The sequence below is a fragment of the Besnoitia besnoiti genome, chromosome III (assembly GCF_002563875.1).
Source record: "Besnoitia besnoiti strain Bb-Ger1 chromosome III, whole genome shotgun sequence".
In the NCBI taxonomy this organism is placed as follows: domain Eukaryota; phylum Apicomplexa; class Conoidasida; order Eucoccidiorida; family Sarcocystidae; genus Besnoitia; species Besnoitia besnoiti.
Genome location: NC_042358.1, coordinates 1199523 through 1219010, shown reverse-complemented (window position 1 = coordinate 1219010; position 19488 = coordinate 1199523). Strand labels below are relative to the sequence as shown.

The window sequence follows — 19488 nt, the reverse complement described above, 5'->3', positions numbered from 1 at the left end:
TCATCGCAGAATCTTCCGCACGCGCTCCTTCTCTGCAGCGGCCCCCTTCTCGCCTGCGTCCTCTTCTCCGTCCTCGGCGTCGGCCGCGCGCTGGTAAACCACTGGCTCGGCGACCTTGAAGTACTCCCGCAGCTGCTTTTCCTGCAAGCATGCACAGACCACAGACACAAACGGCCTCCAATAAAGATGTCCGGAAGACGCGCCGAGCGCCTCCCTCCCCCTTGCAGGGGCAGGTCACAGATCGAGCGACGCCAAACGACCGACGCGTGCCGGTCGCGTAATCACGGGTCACACCCGCGTCCCTCCTCTCCCAGAGCTCGGGGGACGCCGATCCCGGCTGTCTCGCAGGTCCTCAGCCGCGCGCGTGGCGCACTCGAGCCCCGAAGTTGGTCGCAGGTCCTACTCTCATTTTCTCTTGCTGCTGCATGACGCTCTCGAGGAGAGAATACCGCGCCTTGGTCCGCCAGCCGAACATGGGAGGTGGGACGGGAACGAGGCCCGCGTTGCCCAGGAGACTCGCCATCTTGGGGTTGAAGGCGGCGCCCGCCGCGAGCCAGAACTTGATGCGGGAGAACCGCAGCCGCAGCTCCTCCACGCCCGACGGCGTGCAAGGAACGTAGCTGCCCAACACCTGTTCGAACGCACACGCGCAAACGCGCAGCACAGACACACAATGCAAAACAAACACCGCAGCAGAGGCGCCCTCGGCCCTCTGGTGCAGATCTCCCTGTCGCATGCCGCTCAAAATTCCAGCCGCGGGGCGCCAGACGGGAGGGGCGGGGAGGGGGGGAGGGGGGGAGGGGGTAGAGTGGGAAGCCTCGCAAGCCGGGCGGGGCGTCCTCGAAAAGCGACCTGCGGCGCTCTTGCGCGCGGCTGTGGAGAGGCATGCACATCGCAGGCGAGCCCGCGACGGAAACGTCGGTTAGGTACGAAGAGAAGAAAAGTGAAAAAAACCAGCGTACGCCCGCTGGCGACGTTACCTCCATGTGCTTCCCGTCGCGCGGGTCGCGCTGGTTCGCGGCGACGATTTTGTAGAAGCGCTTGCCTTTCACGCCCATGACTTGCATACGAATCCGCGGAGGGCCTCTCTCCTTGGAGTAGAAGGGCAGGAACATGTGCCGTACCATCCTGGCAACGTGAAGAAAGCTAGAAGAAACGAAGTGGAAGGCAGGGGGCCCCACCTCCGCGCCCGAGCGGCGCGTCGAGGGACCGTAGAGGAGCGGAGAGAAACCGAGATACCACGGGGAATGGAGAGGCGCGGCCGCGATGGCAAGAGATAATCAATGAAAAAAAAAAGGGCGCGTCCGGCGCCGCAGAACGCAGCAGGGAGAGGCCGGAAATACGATGAAGACGATGGCGCAAGGAAGCTGAGTGAGGCACGACAGAGCACGAAACAAAGCACCTGAAAGAACGTGGCGACTCGAATCTAAAAAGAATGGAAGAAAACGGAGAAGGCCCCCTCCGCAGATGAACAGGGAAAGACAATAATAGTCCCTTCCGCGCAAAGGCACACAAGTCGCCTGCCGGCTGCGAAAGATGTGGCGCTGCGGCAGCAGCGCAGAGGAAAAAGCTCACACTGCGATTCCTGACAAGGGGGGAAGCCGGCCGGCTCGAAAACAGAACGGATACTGGATTCCATGGAAAGGTTAGGAATTTGAGAGTCATTCGCAGCCGAGACGGGGAACTCGAGCCAGAGACGTCGAATGCATGCGCATGCCGCGCTTGGCGAACGGACGAAATGTGCACAGACCACTGCAACGGATACAGAACCACTTCTTTCTTTCGTTCCTTTGACTGGTCCCCGCTGATGTCTTTGTTCGGGGAGCTCCGCGGTGCAGGTAGTGCTGTAGTCATGGCGGTTAAGGTGTTGATCTTCAGCGAGCCCGAGCTGACGGCAGAGGACTGAATAAGCAGAGTGAGTTCGATTTCGCTCGGTCACACATCCATGCTCGCTTTCCAGTGCGTGGACGCTGTAGGAGAGCGCAACCGCAGCGCTCAACAGGAGAAGGGCGATTCACAGCTCTTCAGAGACAGCATAGTCGAAGAATGCGTGATCACCTGCCATTGAGAAGGGATTGAAAAGCGAAGAGGCCTGACGCGGTTTGCCCTATTCACAAGACGAAAAACGTAGCTGCTAAGCCATTCGGTGTTCAGATAAAGCGAACTCGGGGCTCGCCCGTCTGTGGTGGTCGCCACCCGAGGGTGCCGGAGGTTCAGGAGACTGTCATATAAAGGGAGTCTAGGCGGAATAGTCGTGAGGGGGTGTTGCGTGAATGCGTGAAGGCGCGTTCACTCGCTCGTGCACTAACGGGCATGAATCACGCTTTTCCCTTTTGCAGTCGAGGGGTCCACTTCTCATGACGAAACGCGCGGCTCACGTGGAGGCTCCTTTAGCAACCATTGCTCTGTGTGATTCGGGCAGCAAAGTTGCGCCGCCCTTCTCTGAGCTCGTTGCCTGTGCTTGCGTGACCCCAGCTGGAAACCCAAGGCCGGCGGAGTACGGAATCGGACCACACCCGCCACCGAACGGAAACGCAGAGAAACAGTGTTTTCCTGTCCTGATAACTTCAAACTCTGCCCATGTGACACGTGATTGTCTCCTCCCTGTCTCGGAGCAGGCAAAGACAGTGCGTAGCACGGCCCCCGCTTTCCGGCTCTGTGTTGAGAATAGGCAGGCACTGAGTTCAACCTCGCAGGCAACATGCCACCGAGGCGGGCAATCTCTCTGTCTATCGCTCATCTGCGTCGATCGTTACTCTTCATGCCATCCTGTTCATCGGAGTTGATTCCTTATGTGAATACAAAACCTCGGATTTTGCACTCTACTGCTGCCGGCCCTCGTGCCCTACTTGAGTGCTCCCCACCTGTCTGCGGCGGATGTTTTCGTGAGGACAGGGTACCGAAGCAAAATAATTAGCCATACCGCACCTAGGAGTCACTTCGTTCGTGCTTCCTAGCCCGGGGTTCCAATAGCTTCCTTCTACGCCCTTCCCGTTCACATGTTTTCCGCCCTGAATAAAGGCGGCGTTTTCGGAGCGCCTGAGACAGCGATGGTGTCAATAACAGCAACTGCTTAGGAGGGCCACGTTGATCCATCCAGCAGCAACTACGCGGTAGCGCGTGAGGCAAACGGGTATGCCTGTCCTGCGGCCTCTGCTGTAGCCGCCCCTAGACAGATCCCCGTCGCGTGTGCCAGTCTTACGCCATGTAGGTTGCATGCCCAGCACGACGGAGGAGTGAAGCTGTGCGTTCAGTGCCGTCTTGCATTACGGCTCGCAGGCGCGTCTAGAGCGTAGAAGATAAACCGGCGAGCCCGTGTTGGCCGTTCGCCGGCACAGGAGCTGCAGCCAGAGACGAGTATGACAGACTTCTTTTGCCCATGCGTTCGGAACCTTCTTTCTTTCGGTAGCCTTCCCCCTCGCCCAGCACGGCGGACCACACGGGTGAGGCGTGTGCATTCGGCTGTGCGCCTCTTGGCCACGCGCTGTACGTCTGTCTTTGTGATTTTCTGGCTTCTTGTACGACTCCACGGTGCGATGGCAATGTCCCGCAACGTGAGATAACAGGGAAGTGAGGTTGTTGACTGAACAAGCGCGTCCGCTGCCACTGAAAGACATTCCCTGCTGTTGGAGAGCGTAATTAGCCCAGTTACACGCGAATCTTCAGACTCTTGTGACGAATTTGTCTCCGTTTTTTCCTCAGGCTCGCCGTGGTGACAATGCAACTAATGAAACTAGCGTGAATGCCCGGGGATGTCCAAACCCGCGCCCTGTCTGTACGAATGATCGGCGATCCAGAACCCCCCCGTCCCGGGCGGCCCCTCGACTCTACTCTGGAAAACTGTATTCAGTGTGACCGGTGTCGGTCTGCAGGGCGCGTCTGCGCAGTCCTCCGGGTTCCCTCCCAGCGCAAGACTCGCTGGCCCCGGCCCATACAATCCAACAGAGACTTCGTATCACGGTGGTAAGGTCGAGCCATCGTCTCAGCTTCAGCGCCTTCAGTGGCGGTGGGGAGCTTGGAAAACCCACGTGCTGTTTAAGCCTCGCCAAAGTTCGCGTTTGAGAAAAAGCATCTGCCAAGTGCCGCCGTCGTCTATCAGGAAGGCGGAGAAGGTGCTTACACACATCTTTTTCGCTACCGCTCTGCACGAAGACAGGCCCGGGCACCTGTCTCCCTGCTCACCGACGCGGCGCGCTCGCGCTTTTTCATCGTCTCACTAGAAGCGAAAAGGCGTCTATATCGAGCGTTTACGAAGCTGCATCAAAGATGCGCCAGAGTTTGTCCCCTTCGCTTCCTTCTCGTACCTCTGCGTCTTACACTGGCTACATAATCGTGCAAGTTTCTCGTGGTTTGTCTTCTGTATGGATGCGTGCAGTGAGTGGCCGTGCGATGCAGGCACCAAGACCGGTCAATATTCAACTGCTGAATCATTTTTCGCTGCGAACTGCTTTCGTGCTCCGCCGCGCGCATATAGCTGCTTCAGCGCCGCTCATAGTCGAGCCGTTTTCCTCGGCCTTGGATAGGTATGCGTCTTCGAAATGAAGGCAAACCTTCGCCGTGTCGGCAGTGTGTACCAGTAGTACCAGTAGACGCCGGTGGTTCTGCAGCTAGGTTCCGTCTCACGAGAAGAAAGTCGTGAGCAGCAAGAGTTTCGGGCTAACTTTTGGCAAATGCAGACACACAGTTGCAAATATCGTGGCTGTCTGCGCGGCAACAGGGAAAAGCGAGCTTTTTTTGGTTTCATCTCCGGGGAGGGCCCCGGGGGGGGGGGGAGGAACGCAGAGACACGGTGATTTTCGAGAGACACCAGGGGGCGTGGTGAGTGCATCGCCAGATGGCTCTGGATAAGTGCACAGAGCTTCGTACTTAAGTTTTTGTTTTCTGTGAAACAATGACCGCGCCGTTATCCCTTGGTATTTCTTTGGTTTCTCAGACGCTCTGTCTGCGGCCTTGTCGTCCGCAACTTGTGGACCTATCAAAGAAGAGAGAGTGTGTAATTGACCGGAACTCTTTTCTTCGACCTAGCCGCCTCGCAGGTGTCTTCTGTACAGCTTCGAAAACGGCAGATAAACGGCAACGTTCGTCTTGCTTGCTGACCCAACAGAAGACAGCGAGGACAAGCGCGTCTCTTAAGTCCTCCCTCCTCGTTCCGTTCTGCCGCAAAGAGACCTTCGGCGTTATCGGTCGTGACCCGGCAGCGCTTTCCAGGCATCAGGAGTCTTTGTATTCCCTTTGTTGTTCCCGCGGCTTTCACCGAGGTTTCGCCTCCGACGACGGTGTCATCAGCAGTCAACTCATTCAGGACCACCCACATTCCTTCGGTGTCAGTGCAGACGTGTATAAGCCTGCCGGTCCCATTCCTGCAAAGTACTACAGGATGTCGAGACGAAAGATCGGCCTCATTGGCGGTGGCAACATCGGCGCCACCCTTGCGCTCTTGACTGCTGTCAAGGAGCTCGGAGATGTCGTCATGTTCGACGTCGTCCAAGGTGAGAGAGAAGACACAAGACGGAGCGGGAACGGTCTGTGGAAACTGTCGACAAAGACAGGGCGTAGTCGTGGTGTACGTACACCTGCCGTTGTCAGGCGTGTAAACCGCCCGCGCCATCCGTCTGTCTGAGCGGTCGTGTCGCCTTTGCTAAGGTGGGAACTTCCTTGTGACTAATAAAGACAACAGCCGTTTTGGGTCTGCCTCCACCTATGTTTTCAAGTCAGCAGCTAACCCTGCTCCCTGTGTATATGAAATATGAAATACACGGAATGATGTGATCGTGTGGCGCCAGCCATGCAGACTGTACGCGTTTTCTGAATTCGTTGTTGGAAATGGAAACTCGGACGTGAAATCACCCGCAGCGCCGCGAGTGAAACTCTAGCCTGCGGCAAGTTCGTAGGTTTTGCTCGACATGCTAGTGAGGCACACGCATATGCGTGAGCACTGCTACATGCGCTTCGCGGCGTACTCGTGGTGATCTCTGTGGTCGTATGGACTGCTCTGTCCGCGTTTCTTCTCAGATCTTCCGCAAGGGAAATGCCTAGACCTGTACCAGTCGAGTCCGATCACGGGAGTTGACGTTGCCTTCGAGGGCTCGAATGACTACAGCGTCATTCAGGATGCCGACGTGATTATTGTGACGGCTGGTGTAAGTCTTTTCAGAAGGAGGGCGTACTTTAGAGGGGACAGACAGCTGATCTCACGTCAGAAAAAGGCTTGAGCGGCGCCGCGCGCGGCTGCCGTCGACTCTGTCGCTGTCGCATCCGTCTTCGCGGGCCCCCACAGTGTCTTATTTGAAAGCGTCATCGGTTTTCTCGTCTTCTGCGTGCTTTCAGGTGCCGCGCAAGCCTGGCATGTCTCGCGACGATCTCCTCGCGATCAACGCGAAGATCATGGGCCAAGTCGGCGACGCAATCAAGAAATACTGCCCGAACGCCTTCGTCATCTGCATCACAAATCCTCTCGGTGCGTCCGTCTCCGTACACGCCACCCCCAGATGAGAATCATTTTGTGCTCAAAGATCGTTCGCCTCGGCGCGTCTGCGTCGTAAAGGGGCTCGAAAACAGAGGTCGACGTGGTGCTGTCTTCGGCGCGAGGGCCGCCCGAAGCAACTGACTAGATATGCCTTTACTTCCACCTAATTATACGTATGTACACCGATATGCAAATATGTATATGTATGCATGTAGGTACGTATAAGTGGCGGGAGGGGCTCTACGCTCCTATTTTGCAAGGTGGCCTGGGAGGGGAGTGCGCGATGTTAGACGTCGTTCGCAATTTTTTTGTCCTTTGAGGCAGTATGAGGCACAGATGTGTGCATGTGGGCTCGTGACATGCGTTCGTTGCTGTCTTCCAGACGTCATGGTCTACGTGCTTCGGGAAAGATGCGGCCTGCCCCACCACAAGGTTTGCGGCATGGCTGGCGTCCTCGACTCCGCACGCCTGCGGACTTTCCTCTCGGATCGCCTCAAGGTCTCCGTCGACGACATCCACGCGCTCGTGATGGGCGGGCATGGCGACTCGATGGTGCCGCTGCCGCGATTCACCACAGGTACGCCGTGAACGAACTCCCGCGCCTGCTGTGTGCCCAGTTTTGAGAGTCACGTGATTTCCTGGCTTTGCCTTGCTTATGGAAAGGCAGCGGCATGCCCGCGTCACAGGGAACTCGGCGCGCTTACTGAGACAACGCCACGGCGCATACACGTCGGATGCCTGGCTCTTTGAATGCATGGATGCATGTACTCCTTGGTCTGTATGCGAGATTTCCGTACGAGCTTTCCGTACGTGTGTCCAACAAGGTGCGCGTTTTCGGGGCGTTCTGTGCATTTGCATGTCTGCGTATTTACACGCCAGTCTTGGCTCGCATGCGTGCGCCAGCGCCGCCGCCCTTCTAGACTTTTTCCTGGCTCTTTTTTGTGTGTCGCGCCTTTCGCAGTGGGCGGCATCCCTCTGCCGGAGCTGATCAAGATGGGCATGATTTCGCAGCAGGAAGTGGACGATATTGTCCAGCGAACACGCGACGGGGGCGGCGAAATCGTTTCGTAAGTTTGCCCGCTGAAAATGTCTCTCCACAGGCGCACAAGGCTCCTGCGCCGCGTCGACGGATGTGGAGACTCGTGCCGACGTACTCTTTCTACTTGGTGTTTGTCTGTACGGCCGCCCCGACTCACGCAGACTTGCATGCAGTGTGCCTGCGCGATCGCGGAGACGTGCACTTGCTTCGGATTGCTTCCCGGGAGGTTCGCCGAGGGGCCCGTCTCTGTCGGGTTGCTCTTGCCTGCAAAGAGTGGTCTTCGTTTGCCGGATTGGCGCCCGACATCAGCTGCGCACGCGCAGCGAGACACTTCCACGCATGAACGCGTATATGTGTATATATATGCCTTGAGAAATATTCGTAGACGTGGGTACAGAGGTGTCGGTTTTCGTGCGGAAAGTGCCGTTCCACAGCGAGGCCGCAACTGTCGTTTTCCCTTTTCAGGCTGCTCAAGACGGGTTCCGCTTTCTTCGCCCCTGCGGCTGCTGGCGTGCTGATGGCGGAGGCGTACCTGAAGGATCGGAAGCGTGTGTTGACTTGCGCTGCCTACGTGGTAAGAGAGGACTCTTGGCTTCCTCGCGTTGGATGGCGTTGTCCCTTTCGCCGCGGCCTCGGCCTCTCTCTCTTCACAGGTCCTCCGCGCCACGCGACGCAGCTGTCAGGCACGCGAGTGCGCCGCCGTTGCGCGGGCCCGATGCTCTTCGATTTTGCTCTTCCACCGGTTCGTGATATGCTCGCGCTTTCCCTTTCGAGATTCAGTCTTGCTCCCAGCCGTCCGTTTTTCTCGTGTCACGTTCGGTTCCGCAGAACGGCGAGTACGGCGTGAAGGACATGTACGTCGGCGTGCCGTGCGTGATTGGCGCGGGGGGCGTTGAGAAGATCGTCGAGCTCGACCTGACGCCGGAGGAGAAGAAGATGTTTGACCTCTCCGTGGAGAAAGTCAAGTCGCTCCTCGCTGCTGCGCCCAAGTCAGCCTGAGTGCGAGTACGGTTCACGGGGCTTTTTACTAGACTCGAAATGCGTCTCAATTTCATCGCACCGCACAGACATCCCCTGCCGAATGCTTCACATTTATGCAACACATAGGGCCAATCCGCCGGAAGGCGGTATATAGCGCACTCAGTCTGGACCTCCATGTGCATGTACGCACTATAAATACAGGAAACTGTGTCTGAGTGCCGCACCAAGGTATGCATGTCTCGTTGAAAGGGCATGGGAGCGCTGCGAGGCGCCGCTGTTTGGGGACGCTGCGGCAAAATCTGGGTTCCGGGGAGCACAGGTATCGCAGTGTAGTAGCTCTGCGCGGGGTGGTGTCTGGGTGTGTGCCCGCAGAGCTCGGTTGTGACTCGCCAGGGTCCACCGGAACTGCGCCAAAGGAGGTCCACTTCTCTCCGCGCCTCGCTCCCCAGGGATCGCCCCGAAGACGCAGGAGCTGCGGAAGACACGTTGCGTCTGGCTTTCTCTCCGCTATACCATAGATGCAAACATGTGAGCAGAAGACTGCACACGTGCCAGTGTATATGTTCATGCATGTATGTTCATGTATTTGAGGATTTGTGTGTGTGTGTGTGTGAGAATGGACGAAAGGGCACCATGCGGCTGATTCCTCTTCGTCGGACATAGCGTCCCTCGATTCCTGCTCGCCTTCCAAGCCTAAGAATGCCGGTATGGACTTCGACAAGCGTCGTGCATTTTATTAGGTGGTGCGGATGTGTGGCTTACCTGTCGCGCCGACATATGGCCCTGTGTTCCACTTGCTCTTCCGGGGAAGGGAACGTTTCACAGGGAGTTCATCGCAAGAGGAGAGGTACCAGATTTCGTTGCATCCCTTTCTTTTCAGAGATGATACGCCATCGGACGGGTCTCTTTTCCAGACTCGCTGGGGACCCTCGAATAAAGGAAATGCATGGGCTCTGCTTCACCGGGACCTTTGCTGTCCTGCGCGCCGCCCTCCCCGCCCTTTTCGCGTCTCTCCTAGCACGGGTTGCCCTCTTGCCCGTCGCTGCCTCTCGTCGCTACGTTGCCTCTGTTTCCTCTCCTCTCTGTTTTTTTACGTCCTCGGCGCTTTGCCATATCTCACTCAGGAGCCTCAGAGAGCTCTCGAATAGACGCTGCGGGCTACGCCGCTGTCTCGCGCGCTAAATGGAGACATTCACTAAGTGACACCAGATTACGCACGCATTCACTAGACGCGCAGCATTGTTGTTGAAAGGTTTCATGTAGTGCCCTATATAGACGCGCACTTGTATTTATCTTTTCTCTCCATTGCGATGGGGCAGCACGCAGCATAGCTGGCGTTCACTTTAGGGGCAGGTGCACATGCGCCCCTCCATACACGTGCAAAGAAATACAGTATGTATGCTTGACCGGCTTCGCACGGATCATAAATCGGGTGTTTGCCGTTCTGGCGCCCGTAGGGGGCCTTTTCCGCACGAGGCGCGCAGCTGCCGCACTCTCCACACCATTCGGTCTCGTGCGGTCGCGAAAACGGACTTCGCGCTTCGCAGCTGCTTTTGCCCTATTTGTGGGACGTCTAGTGTCTCGAGGGACTGAAGCGCAGCCTCGCGGCCAAAACTTGCCGCGTGAGGCCTAATAGCGCCCCACTGGCTTCATGCGGGTCACAGAGAATTGTGTCCGCTAGGAGAGACACAAAGTCCACCCCTGTCTCGGGGCAAAAAGCTGCTCACGGGCTGCTGCCAGCACATGCGGAAAAAGGATGCAAGGCTTCACAGCGGATATGCAAGAGGTGGTGAGGCTCGCTGTCAGCCAGCGGGATAGGGAATACAGCTGAGAACGGCAGGATTGCGCACAGCGTGGCGCAGCGAAGATACAGGGAAGACTGGGTATGGTCACGCCTGCCTAGGCAGGCGAGAGGAACCGGGCAAAGACACGAACCGACGCAAAACGTCTTGACAAATGAACTCCATCGAAGCGACGCAGCGTATCGCTATCATCGGGCCGCTCCATCTGTCTCCCCCCCCCCCTCCCATCGTTTAACGGCCAATGTTCGCGAAATGATTGCGACACAATGATCTCTACGTGGTTCAGCCCTGCAGTATAGATTCAAGAATACTCACCTACTTGTCCATATACAGCTACTAATGTTTGTCATACTGGCCTAGTTACCTAAGATGCGCGCTAGGGCATGGGCATGGCTCGACTTACAGACGAATCTCGCATTTTTACCCCGCAGACCGTTCTGAATGGTGCTTGAGTTGCGCCAGCTAGACACAGAAACAGCAACCGCTTCGACGCACGGTATCATACAACGAAAACACGCTCCCTCCTTCATTCGCCTCCGCGTTCTCGTTGTACCCGGGCGTACGGTGAGAGACTCCAAGTCCCGGCAGGAGTGCGGGGACCAAGACCTCCAATCTTGCACCAAGTTTCGGATACGCCAGCCTCGCACACCAGGAAGAAGGCATATTCCTGCTTCAGCGGGTTTCCTGTTTTCCGGCTGCCTGTCTTTTCTTCCCACGAGCCTCTGCACCGAAAGGATGTCCTCTTCTGACTACACCGGACCGGAAAGCGCGCTTCGCTGCTGCCCCTGGTTGAGCCTGTCGAGTCACCCTACATGCCTCTCCGTAGGGACATACATGGCTTTCCATTGCGGTCTTTGTCAGCACTGGTCTGTATCTCATAACCGGAGTCATGTTCAGTCTTTTAGGAAAGAAAATTGCAAAACAATGGAAGAACGAAAGAGCCAAGCGCCAGGTTTCTCCCTCTCCATCAGGTTTTTCGCGCTGTTTTGCTTCAGTCATGACCTCGAGAGCGCTTCGGCGGGCGCTCGCCATTCGCCTTCTCGTCTGCCTCGCGCAAGAGAGCGGTCAGCGCCGGGAAATCCAGCGTGGCAAAGAGGTCGCTCAGCGCCTCTCGCCTGCGAATCTCTTTGTAGCTGCCTGCGCCTGTGCGCAGAAACTCCGCTGATCTGCAGAAAGACAACACACGAGGCGAGCCAGACCGAGAGCCCTCAACAGTAAGAAACCTCAAACAAGAGAAGAATCTAGAAATCGAGCGCGCCGATAAAAGACACCATTTATTAAGCATTGCGGCAGCAGCTGCTAGGCTGCCCCATAGGATGTGATGAGTCGCAGCGTTGGGATACGGGAGGACGAGAAAGCCGCAGATGGCCTGTGGATGGCAGCGGGACGCCATAACCAAACAACCGACTCGAGGCCAGGCACACGCGGAGAAAGCAAGACCCAGCCACGAAGTTAGAAAGAGCGCGCGCATCTGTGCGTTGTCGCTGGTTTCGGTTGTGGTGCCCATCGCTGCGGACGCAGGCGAAGCACCGCGCGACTCAGTGCGCGAACAGCAAAGACCCAAAACGTCGCGCGTCAACGAGACGCCTCCACATTCTTGCGGGGGCAGCAAGCGTCGTTCGTCGTTCTCTCTGTGCGCAGACAGCATCTTGCGCTCCACCCTACCGCAGTTTGCCGTTGTAGTTGAAACCCATGCAGTGGCCGTGTGCGCCTGTGTCGTGAATGACGAGGAGGTCGCCGATGTGAACCTCTCCCAGTTCGCGTCCGATGGCGAATTTGTCGTTGTTCTCACACAAGCCGCCAACCTGAAAAAGACGCCACAGGCGCACGCCGTTGCGTACGTTGAGAAAAGGCCCAACGCGCCGCGCAGACCAGCTTGCACGGTTGAAAACACGGAGAAACGCTGATGCGGTTCGCAGCCGTATTTGCGCATCCACGCGCACGCACACAGCCCCTACACGCATGGAAGAGCAAAGTCTACATAGCGCGTGACCGCGGCGCCGCAAAAGGAGAGCTCTAGACGCGTCGTTCTCGACGTGCACGGAATCATATACTCGGAGGCGCAGAAACGGCTTCGCTATGGCGCCGCCTTATGCACGCGTGTGGGTTACACACGTCTCCGCTGCCAGCGAGGAAGCAAACCCAGGCAGAGCGCGCCAAATGCTTGGACGCCGACGCGTGCGGCGTCAACGACCTGCCACGGGCGCGTGGGTCCCAAGCAGCTGCCTAAGCCCTGAAAACCCGGTCAGCTGCGAGGGCGACGATCCCAGGCCTCGCACTGCACCTCCGCGAGACGCACCACGTCGTAGACTCCCTTCTGCAGGCCGTCGGCTGCGTCGGCGTCTGCGAAGAGGTTTCGGGCCGTCGGGAGGTCCGCTCGCTCAGCGTCGCGATCTGCGACGACTGTGATGTGGTGGTACGCGCCATACATACCGGGGCGCATCAAGTCCGCCATGCATGCATCGACGCCTGCGAAGGGAGAAAACGAAAAGAGGAAGAAGGACAGAAGGAGAGATGAAGCGGCGAGTGAAACCCGGAGGCCAGGGGGCACGCTCAGGGCCATGCAGAAAAACCATCCTACGGCGGTATCTGCGTATTGGCAACGAGCTGGAGGTTCAGATTTGGTGCAGGCAGCGGAGGCGGTGCGGAGCAGAGTGGAGTAGATCGCAGCTGAGTATGCTTTTCACGCAGATCTCAGTCTTTCTGAGGCATGCCACGCGCGGATAGGCATATCCATATCGAAAGGACCGGCAAGCGTCCCGTACGCGCCCGTGCTGCCTTCCTCCAGAGGCTTTCTACTCGGCTGTTCCTACGTGCTTGTTTGGCTTGAGGAAAATGGAGATGTGGGCGTGTGTGGATCTGCATGCAGGGGAGCGTTTCGGGTAGGCGCGCCTCCGCTCGCGACGCCAGCTGGCTGGCGTGCATCGGATGGCGGTACTCACCGATGTAGTTTTTGTAGGTTTTTTTCTGGTGGATGACTCGCGTGATGAGCTGCCCAGCGGGGCCTGTGATGAATCGTCCGCATTCGAAGGCGACTTTCGTCTTTCCCAGGCCGTTGGCCTCGAGTGTGGTTTCGTAGGCGTCGCGGATGCCTGCGGAGATGTCGGTCAGGTTCAGCGGCGCTTGCTCGGGTCTGTAGGGGATGCCGAATCCTCCGCCCAGGTTGAGGAGCTCGATGTCGATGTCGAGTTCCTGCTTGACTTTGACTGCGAGCGAGAACATCATGGCGGCTGTTTTGACGAGCTCGGCGGAGTCGAGGCAATTGCTGGCGACCATGGTGTGGAGAAAGAAACGCGTGACGCCTTTTTCCTTCGCGTATTTGAGCCCCTGCAGGATCTGCCCCTCCGTGAGGCCGTATTTGGCGTCTTCGGGCTCGCCGATGAACACGCTGCCCTGGCGGCTCTTCCCGGGGTTGAACCGGAAGGCGAGCACCGCAGGCAGTCCGAGTCTCTCCTCGAGAAAAAAGAGGTGACTCAGGTCGTCCAAGTTGATCACCGCGCCGAGTCGCTTCGCCTCGCGGAACTCCTCCAGCGGCGTGTTGTTCGACGTGAAGAAAATCCGCTCGCCCTCGAAGCCGGCTGCGGCTGACAACACCAATTCAGGCAGCGAACTGCAGTCGACGCCCATGGAGGGCAGCTGCGCGAGAAGCGCGAGGACGTGCGGATTCGGAAGAGCCTTCACTGCGAAGAAATTGCGAAAAAAACCAGATCTCTCCTTGACCCACGAAAACGCCGTGGACAAATCCGTGCACCGCCTGCGGATCGTCTCCGCGTCGTACACGTGAAACGGTGTTGGAACGCGAAGCGCCAACTCACGAATTTCCTCAGGCGAAAACAGCAGAGCCTTCGCCGTTGAGGCGGGTGCTGACGCCATCCTGCCTGACTGCAACGGAAAAGCGAAATCGGAGGGCCCTCGAGCGGGAGAGCAACGCTGCGCCACCGAAGGAACGCAGACGCGAGCGGCGGCCAAGCTCGAAGTTCAGCGCAGAGAGGCGCGGCAGGCAGACGAGGCAATCTAGCAGAAAAAAAGGGTCCCGAAAAGACAAGGAAGCATGAAGCAGAAATCTCGAAGCAACCGGGCCCGCCAAGCGAGCAAGGACATGAAAAAAATCGACGTCGTGCGGCCAGCCGAGAGAAATTGAAAGGAAACAGCGGAGAGAGACGCCGGCTATGAGGAGAGCGCGCGAATGGAAAAAACTTAAAACCTGCACACGTCGCACGTTTTCAAACAGGAAACGCGATTTTTCCCAAGCATCCAGCAAAACTTACCGACGATTTGAGCATGCTTGAAGACTCACGCGTGTCGTGCCGCTCTGCGACGATTCCTCTCTCTCGATGCGCAGGGTCACCTCGACGGTCATGCGGTGCGGCCTCGCCCCGGCCTGTAAGGCTCCAAGGGCCCTGTCTCTGATGTGCGGCCTCGAGTGTTGCCCACGGCGATTCGACAGGCGGGCGTGCGCAGTGCGTAGCTTGCAGATCGGTTCTGACGTGTTTCCTCGCTCGCGCGTGTGTCTGCATATTTATCTGTGGCGCCGTCAGTTCCCCAGTCGCGCGAGACGCACACGCGGCCTTCAGCTGCCATCTGGCGTGGCACTCTTCTTTGGAGCCACGGAACGCGGAAGGCCCCCCCTGGGTCTCCGACAGTCCCGTTATTCGCCGCAGTCGGTTCTCTCCCGGGGTTTCCTCTCGCGTGTGTGTTGGCTCGCCCCAGCCCTGCCCTTCCCTTTGGGCCACGACCTCCAGGGCCCTAGTCCTACGCGACGCATGTTGAGGTTTTTGAAACCCGAGAGAGATCGTTTCCACACTGTTCCCGCTTCTACACGGTGGCGCATCTTTCCTCCCATGTTCGCTGACCCTGGAGTGTGTGTCGCCGGAACTTCCCTTCTATCCAGCGGCCCGTCCGTTTCCGAACCGACGAGCGTTCGGCATCGCAAGGCGAGTCGCATGCCAAGGTAAAGCAGACCCTGTTCTTTCACACACATGCATTTTGCCTTCGACATCAATTCGCCCTTCCTCTGTTTCGACGTGTATGTCTCTCGTATGTGCCATAGTCGGGTTTGTTGATGACCCACAAGCGGCCATGGTACGTGTGCGGCTTTCGCAGCGAGCGGGGGGCGGGGGAAATGAAACAGTCAGGGTTCCCGCACTCTCGGTTGTCTGCAAGTCTCACGGACGCGAGTGGTCTACGAGTCAGTTAGACACAAAGATCCGCGTCGAACTCTCGCGACGCACGAATTCGAGGTATTTGAATGTCCAGTCTCCAGGCAGAAAGCCAAACAACACTGGACGAAACATGCCGCAGTGCTTCGCAAGACATACATGAGTGTTCAACGCGAAATACCCCACGCTTTGTCTGTACTACGATTGCCCTCAGGAGGCAAATGATGAGATTCCGGCGAACGCCGTGGTGCACCGAGACTTGACGGGTTTCGTTGGTCTTCGTCGTTTAGCTGTGCCTTAGTTGGCTAGAGCTGCAGAAGCGGTCGCGCCGCAAAGTTCCCTCCCTGAATGTGTTTCTGAGCTTGCTGAGACAAGGATGAGACGCACACCAACCCCGGACCTCGTCTTCTATCGGTGTGCCCTCAATCGAAATTCATCTTATGACTTTGGTTTCTTAGTTGCAATTACCTCTGTACTCTAAATAATTACAGGTATCACTTTAGCGTTCCGATATATTTCTGACGCATCTTGTGCATTTGCTAGTGTTCAACATCTAGTTAGAGAGGTAGCAGCAGAACGATCGATTTCAGGGGCCTCGAGTCTGCGATGCTGTGCCGCAGGCTGAGTTGTTTAGTGCAGAGGCAACGCAGTGGCCTGTGTGCCCCCGGCGTGACGGACTTTCGCATCGCCAGCGGGTGCGCGCTGGATCTGCCTCATTTTTATGAGCAGAGCTGCACTGGAGGCTCACGCTGCCTCCACAATGCCGTCCCTAGAAAGCAGCGGCAAGCCCTGGGTGAGAAGCTCCTACTCTGCGTACCCCTGGAGTACCTGGCCTCCCCTCCGCGCGTTCACACGTTGAGAGAGTCCCGTTCCTCTCTTTGCAAGGGACTCATACATCGTAACTTCTTGTGGACAGGAGGCAGAACCCATACATTGGGCTATCCATTTTGCCACAGGCATGCATCCTGGTTGCGGTGGGACCTCACGTCACAATGCCCGATGACCAGCGGAAGCGGCGGCGCACGCTTCTCACTGAGAGAGTCGTCCACCGCACGGCGCCACCGACTCAAAGCATCGTTCACTAAAACACATGAACCGCACTGTTTCTCCTGGATAGCTTGAAGTACGTGTGGGGTGCACTCGCTCCGTGAGCTCTGAAGGGGTGGCGACGCTTGTGAGGGACGTCATAGGAGATGATACGCGTTGGAAGAAAGTCACAATGCGCATGACATGAGTGCATTATGCATCTATTGGGTGTGCACCGGGCACATAATAGTAATGTTGAACGAAGGCGCGCGACAGGACAGAGTTTTTTCATGTCCGCTAGGCAGCTGCTGCACCCGAGCGCAAAGCTGGAGAGACATACGAAAGGTGTCGAGCAGACACAGGGTGCGGCGCTTCGGCCGGGCTTCCGTTTGAGGAGGGGAGTTCGCCCACGCTTTTGGTCTCTTTTTCGTTTCTTGAATCGAGCAAAAGACAGGGAAAACGTGGTGAAAGAAGCTCCACGTCATTTGGACGCCGAGGGGGGGCGACGGGAGACCACATAAACGCCTTGGGGGGACAAAGGCCAGAGAGGGAAGCGGGTTTCGGGCTATGCGCCGCGCCTGTCCTTTTTTCGGGGCGTCCGCGTGCTCTCTGCGTCCACACGCGTGGCTATAGGTGGAAGAGAGATCGCAGGGAGCGGGTTGCATACAGTCGCGGTCGCTTCTCGAGGATGCCTCGCGCTGCGTCGCTGAAGATTTGACCGTTTCTCCACAGCGGACGTAGGGGCACCGGTGCCGAGCAACTCCAGAGTGGGGCAGCCCGCGTGTAGAGCCAGGAAAACGCTACAGGTTGCAAAACTTGGCCGCTCCGCTGCTCCCGGCCTGCTTGGTACGATTTTCCTCTGCGAAAAGCGAGGAGACAGCCCGGCTCACGCGATCCAGCGCGCCAATAGATCGAGACACACCAAGGGAGAGCGGCGGGCGCGAGGCCTCCGCGCGCGTCCAGGGCGCGATGTGAGAGCCGGTGTTCCTAAGGGTGGCGGCTCGCGAGAATCGGTTTGTTTGCGAGAGACACCGAGTTCGCAAGGACACACACACATGCGGCCCCCCATCATGCGAAGAAAACAAAAGCGGGGCACCAGTGGACTGCGGCTGTCTCAAGTGCAAAAAAATGGCGGATGCGGCTCGTCGTCTTTTGTGAGAGGAGCTTGGCTTTTTAGTACTGTGTTTGCCTCCAAAAAGCTCTGCGGCCGTCCCTCCGCGCGTTCGGCTTCGACGCGCGCCTTTTTTTGCGGAAAAACTAGTCTGCGAATTTCCGTTAACGGCGACGGACTTGTGGAGGGCGCCAGTGCGCATCGCAGCCCTCAAACATACCGCGACAAAAAATTCGTTGTGCCACACATGTGGCGCGTTGGAAAACCCGGGGAAATGGTTGGATGCAGTGTACAGCTCCCGATTCGTGGTTGATGTCTGGATTCGTTTTCATATTTAGTCAAAAATTCACAGATATCTCCAAGCTGCTGAACGTGCAAATGCATATGGGTATTTTTGCAGGCAACATCTTTTCTCTTTTTCAGGGCGGGGAGTTTGGTCGCCTTTGGCGACCGGCTTTCTTTCGGTTCTGCGCCGCCGAAAAAGGTCTGAGGAGGCGGCGTTGAATTTCCGTCGACACACAGAGACACGGAAGTACCATGCTTTGAGGCAGGCGGGGGCGGGGCAGCGCACGAAGGAATGATAACGCACGCAAAGGCCAGTTGTCGGTTTTTTTCAACAGTTTTGGAATCCGAGAGCATGAACCAAGGAGAAAGTGTGAGTGACACAGGTCATCCTCTCCTCTCATTTTCCGCTCCTGGCCATCGTCGGCACGAACGTCCAGGAGAATGGCAGAACACCCCGAGTAGGAGATTCGCCCTTCCCATTTTTTTACTCGAAAGAAACGGACGCGCCTGAGTCTGCAAGTTTTCTCACCGCGGAGGACGCACCGCCCCCGCCTTGTATTTCTCTCGCGTGCAGGACACGGAGGAGGTGGAAAAGAAGAGGTCAGAACGCTGACGCCACCATCTCTACGTTGGGTCGAGAAACAAGAGCTGCAGAACCCGTTTCTGGCTTTAAATAGGAACATCACTTCCCCAAGTCTTCAGCAAACACACAGGACCCCCGCCTGCCGGCATCCGTACTCGCCAGTGAAGAGGCAGGTGTACATACACGCTTCGGCGGGTGTGGCGGACAGAGAGGGAGAGAAGCGCACTCGTGGGAGGGCTGCATGGTACAGGCACATTTCTCGATTCTTTCCAGTTGTGTCCGTCCGCGTTTCCAGGCTGCACGCAAAGATCTGCAGCTGACCTGTCCCGTTTTTCGCATTCTTCGTCTCGTATGATCATTTCTTTGACAGAGGAGCAACGAACCTGGCGCCACGCGAGGCGTGAAGCCGCTTCTCTCTTTAAGGGGGGGGGGTGGCTTTGGAGGAGAGGGGACAGGAGGCCAAGGAAGGAGATGTAAGGAAATTTTTTTGATTGTGTTGTACGGCTCGAATGGTTCCGTGGCGTCTTCCGAGGTTTGGGGTGTACGCACAGCTCACCTTTTGCCGGCGGTACGCGTGGCAACAGTAGCAGGAGTCACAGCTGTTTAGCTGATTCTTCATGAGTGTGTCAGTAAACAAGTTTTGGATAGTGGCCAGGTTGGTCGTTCTCGACGTCTTGTGTTGGGGTCTGCGGGGCGCTGGTTTTTATTGAGTTGCACCGGAGTAAAGCCTTTCTAGTGGTCATCTGAGAGAAAACGACTGGATATTAGCTCACAGCAAGACGTGCATTTCTCACTCGATAACGCTTGTCTGCGTGTGGGGGGTATCTCGTCTGCTCATCCTCGTATCTCCTCGGTTTGCAGACAGACCGAGAGAGAGAACGAGAGACACAATTCCTGCGTAGGCGTGTGCGTGTGCGTCCTGCGTTAGTGCATGCTTCGCTCTTCGTGCCGAGTGGCCCTGCTTGTGTTGTGTGTCTCAGTGAATACTCTGATTCCACAGCTGCCTGACCTTTTCGTCCCTGTTTTCGCGTGTGCG

The 19488-nt window shown here is 57.3% G+C and overlaps 3 protein-coding genes across 3 annotated transcripts; 1 reads left to right on the top strand and 2 right to left on the bottom strand.

Annotated features, from left to right (window-relative positions):
* On the bottom strand, positions 1-1127 carry BESB_044890 (putative 30S ribosomal protein S16; the record flags this gene model as incomplete). The annotated part of the gene is made up of 3 exons (XM_029362940.1): positions 1-141; positions 404-631; positions 981-1127. 3 exons carry the CDS (start codon positions 1125-1127, stop codon positions 1-3), a joined length of 516 nt encoding a protein of 171 aa, XP_029220306.1.
* Positions 1128-5377: 4250 nt separating this feature from the next.
* BESB_044880 (malate dehydrogenase MDH) lies at positions 5378-8504 on the top strand (the record flags this gene model as incomplete). The annotated part of the gene is made up of 7 exons (XM_029362939.1): positions 5378-5489; positions 6013-6140; positions 6328-6457; positions 6849-7043; positions 7428-7533; positions 7971-8079; positions 8334-8504. The coding sequence occupies 7 exons, from the start codon at positions 5378-5380 to the stop codon at positions 8502-8504; spliced, it is 951 nt and encodes a 316-aa protein (XP_029220305.1).
* Positions 8505-11279: 2775 nt separating this feature from the next.
* BESB_044870 (diaminopimelate decarboxylase) lies at positions 11280-14161 on the bottom strand (the record flags this gene model as incomplete). Its single annotated transcript, XM_029362938.1, has 4 exons — positions 11280-11454; positions 11954-12093; positions 12588-12757; positions 13231-14161. The coding sequence occupies 4 exons, from the start codon at positions 14159-14161 to the stop codon at positions 11280-11282; spliced, it is 1416 nt and encodes a 471-aa protein (XP_029220304.1).
* Between the last annotated feature and the right edge of the window lie 5327 nt (positions 14162-19488).